We start from the raw sequence: 3,434 nt of genomic DNA on the forward strand, positions 1-3,434 counted from the left end.
TTTGTCAAACACATTTGTCAAATGAACAATCAAAATCTTAGGAATTTGGAGAGAAATATAAAGTTTTAGGGAAAAGATCGTAATGGAACAAAGGACTACTTGACAGTTTCAGCATCAAAGAGAATATTGAGCACATGAAATTCAAGAACATGAGATATACAGATATGGACATGGATTAATTAATTGATTTTAAAAATTATAAATGACAGTATATCCCTTAAACTGTTGTTAAGAGCTCATGGCAAAATTTGCAATGCTCTTGTCTCTTTCTAAGTAGTTTCATCAGCTCCATGGAACCAGGAAACCACACTCAGATTCCAGAATTCATCCTTCTGGGGCTTTCTGAGGAGGCAGAGCTGCAGCCCCTCCTCTTTGGACTGTTCCTCTCCATGTACCTGGTCACCTTCACTGGGAACCTACTCATCATCCTGGCCATCACCACAGACTCCCACCTCCACACACCCATGTACTTCTTCCTCTCCAACCTCTCCTTTGTTGACATCTGTTTCACCTCCACCACTGTCCCAAAGATGCTGATGAACATCCAGATGCAGAACAAAGTGATAACATATGCAGACTGCATCACACAGATGTACTTTTTCTTGCATTTTATGGGCTTAGACAACTTCCTATTGACAGTGATGGCCTATGATCGGTTTGTGGCCATTTGTCACCCAATGCACTATATGGTCATCATGAACCCAAGATTCTGTGGCCTCCTGCTTCTGACCATCTGGGTATTGACATTTATGGACTCTCTATTAAATGTTTTATTGGTTTTACGACTGTCTTTTTGTACAGAGCTGGAAATCTCCCATTTTTTCTGTGAATTTAATCAGGTCATCCATCTTGCTTGTTCTGACACATTCCTCAATGACCTAGTTATGTATTTAACAACTGGAATTCTGGGTGTTATTCCATTCAGTGGGATCCTTTTCTCTTACATGAAGATTGTGTCCTCCATTTTGAAAATTTCATCAGCTGGGGGCAAATATAAAGCCTTTTCCACCTGTGGGTCTCACCTCTCTGTGGTCTCCTTGTTCTATGGTACAGCTTTAGGGGTTTATCTTAGTTTGGCTGCTTTCGAAAGCTCCAGGGCCACTGCAATAGCCTCAGTGATGTACACTGTAGCCACACCCATGCTGAATCCTTTTATCTATAGTCTTAGAAACAAAAACATAAAGCAAGCCCTGAGAAAACTTTTCAGGTGAGAAACATCCTATATAACAGAAACTCATCCTTAAGTTTAGAGAGCTACTTTTGAAAAACAAAATTCAAAATAATAAAAATCTCTATTATACTTTCCTCAGTTCTAAATGTGCTTATGTACATAATTCCATCTCCTAAATATTTAAGACATAATATGAAAAATTGAAGACATGCTATGAAAATACTTCCAGTGCATTTTCTTAAAAATGTATTTACTTTAACCAAATCTTCACTTCAACGTGCAATTTTTCAGGGTGTTTCAGCTGTACATAAGAAATAGATTTTTTATTACTAGCCATAGAGGAATTGCATACAATTATCACAGGGACCAGTACTCATTATTATCCTGAGCCATTAAAAAGAGGCAAGGAATTTCTATGATTCTTCTTTTGCAAAACGTTTTTCTTGTGATATCGTCTGTCTTAAACCTTCAACCCACCTGGGTTATTTTCTTTATACTGCATTCCTGTTGAATATTTTGGGCATGAAACTTGTAAACCTGTTATTATTAAATTATTCAAAGCACTAGTGAAATTTCAAAGATTGAAAATGGCTTCCAGACCATACTGAAAATCACACCCGCTAAGCATGTTCATATCTCTTCTATCATCAGAAAGATGGTAGAATCAAGAAGACTGAAGTTGTTTACTTCCTGTACATGATTAATCTTCTGGCATCCAGGTAGTAGGGATTTTTGTTGTAATTGTTAGTTCAAGACCATCAGTTTCAAGAACTCTCTAGACCTCCATTTGTTTAGCAGAGTTATGTGTATCCCTTCTTGGCATCAATGAAACTACTGGAAATTAACCTTTATTGTGTCAAAAGAACATAGTGATCTCCAATTATGCTCGACCACCAAATTAGCTTCACCCAAGCATCTGTCTCACTTTTGCACCTGAGTTTCTTCCTGAAATCTCGTCAGCATCTCAAATAATGACAGGTTAAATTTTTGGTTTTCATGATCCTGGAGAATACAGCGTCCTATATTTTCTCTGCACACAGGAAGCAGGTCTGTGGAGTTAAACTTTGGGCTACTTGAAAGATTAGAGTTTCCAACCTATTCACTGCTCAGAGAGAGAAAGATGAGGCACTATGCTCCCATTAAGATCACAGCTTTTTTTTTTTTTGCATGTTTACATTGTCTGATGTCTCCATTCATCCACTTTCTGTTATCTGTCCCCAAGCAAGGGGGTTATATGTAAATAATTGTGATCAGTTCTCTCCTTTTCCCCCACATTCCCTTTACCCTCCTGGTATGGTTACTCTCTTTATTGGTCCTGAAGGATTTGTCTGTCCTGGATTCCCTATGTTTCCAGGTCTTATGTGTAGCAGTTTAAGGTAGAATTGGGATTGTGGTAGTGGAGGGAGGACGCATTAAGGAGCTAGAGGAATGATGTATGTTTAATTGGTGTTATTCTGCACGCTACCTGGCTCATCTCCTCCCCATGAGCCTTCTGTAAGGGGATAGCCACTTGCCTACAGATGGGCTTTGGGTCTCCCCTCCCCACTCCCCCTCCTTCACAATGATATGATTTTTCGTTCTTTGGTGCCTGATACTTGATCATATTGACACCTTGTGATCACACAGGCTGGTGTGCTTCTTCCATGTGGGCTTTGTTTCTTCTCAGCCATATGGCCGCCCATTTATCTTCATGTCTTTAAGACTCCAGATGCGATATCGTTTCATAGGTGACCACCATCAGCTTTCTTCACCATATTTGCTTATGTACCTGCTTTGTCTTCAGCAATCATGTTGGGAACATGAGCATCATAGAATGCCAGGTTAAATGAACAAAGTGTTATTTCATTGAGGGGGTACTTGTGTAGAGGCCCAATGTCCACTGGCTACCTTAATACCAAACCCATAAATATATGCACATAGATCTATTTCCTGATATTCATATAGAAATATATTTACATATGCAAATGACTGCATTTAAACCTCTGTAAATGTCCTTTGCCACTTAGGGAGGAATGGTGAGGAGAGGAAGGGAAAAAATGAGGAGCTGCTACCAAGGGTTCAAGTAGCAAGAAAATGTTGTGAGAATGATGCTGACACAAAAGTACAGATGTGCTTGACACAATGGATGGATGTTTGGATTGTGATAAGAGTTGTAAGGGCCCTCAATAACATGATTTCTATAAAAAATTACAGCTTTGTAAACCACTTGGGTTCCTGGAATCAGCTCATTTTCCTTTTTCCCCTCCTCCTCCCTCCACGCCCT

At 39.3% G+C, this 3,434-nt stretch overlaps 1 protein-coding gene across 1 annotated transcript; it reads left to right on the forward strand.

The window, feature by feature from the left end:
* The first annotated feature begins 290 nt into the window (after window positions 1-290).
* Window positions 291-1,211, forward strand: LOC142452757 (olfactory receptor 7A10-like). Its single transcript, XM_075554004.1, has one exon. It carries the CDS (start codon window positions 291-293, stop codon window positions 1,209-1,211), a length of 921 nt encoding a protein of 306 aa, XP_075410119.1.
* Window positions 1,212-3,434: the final 2,223 nt, after the last annotated feature.

This window comes from Tenrec ecaudatus, chromosome 1 (genome assembly GCF_050624435.1).
Source record: "Tenrec ecaudatus isolate mTenEca1 chromosome 1, mTenEca1.hap1, whole genome shotgun sequence".
NCBI lineage: Eukaryota > Metazoa > Chordata > Mammalia > Afrosoricida > Tenrecidae > Tenrec > Tenrec ecaudatus.

Coding starts and splice junctions, on each gene's coding strand:
- LOC142452757 (XM_075554004.1), top strand. CDS start 291: ATGGAACCAGGAAACCACACTCAGATTCCAGAATTCATCCTTCTGGGG.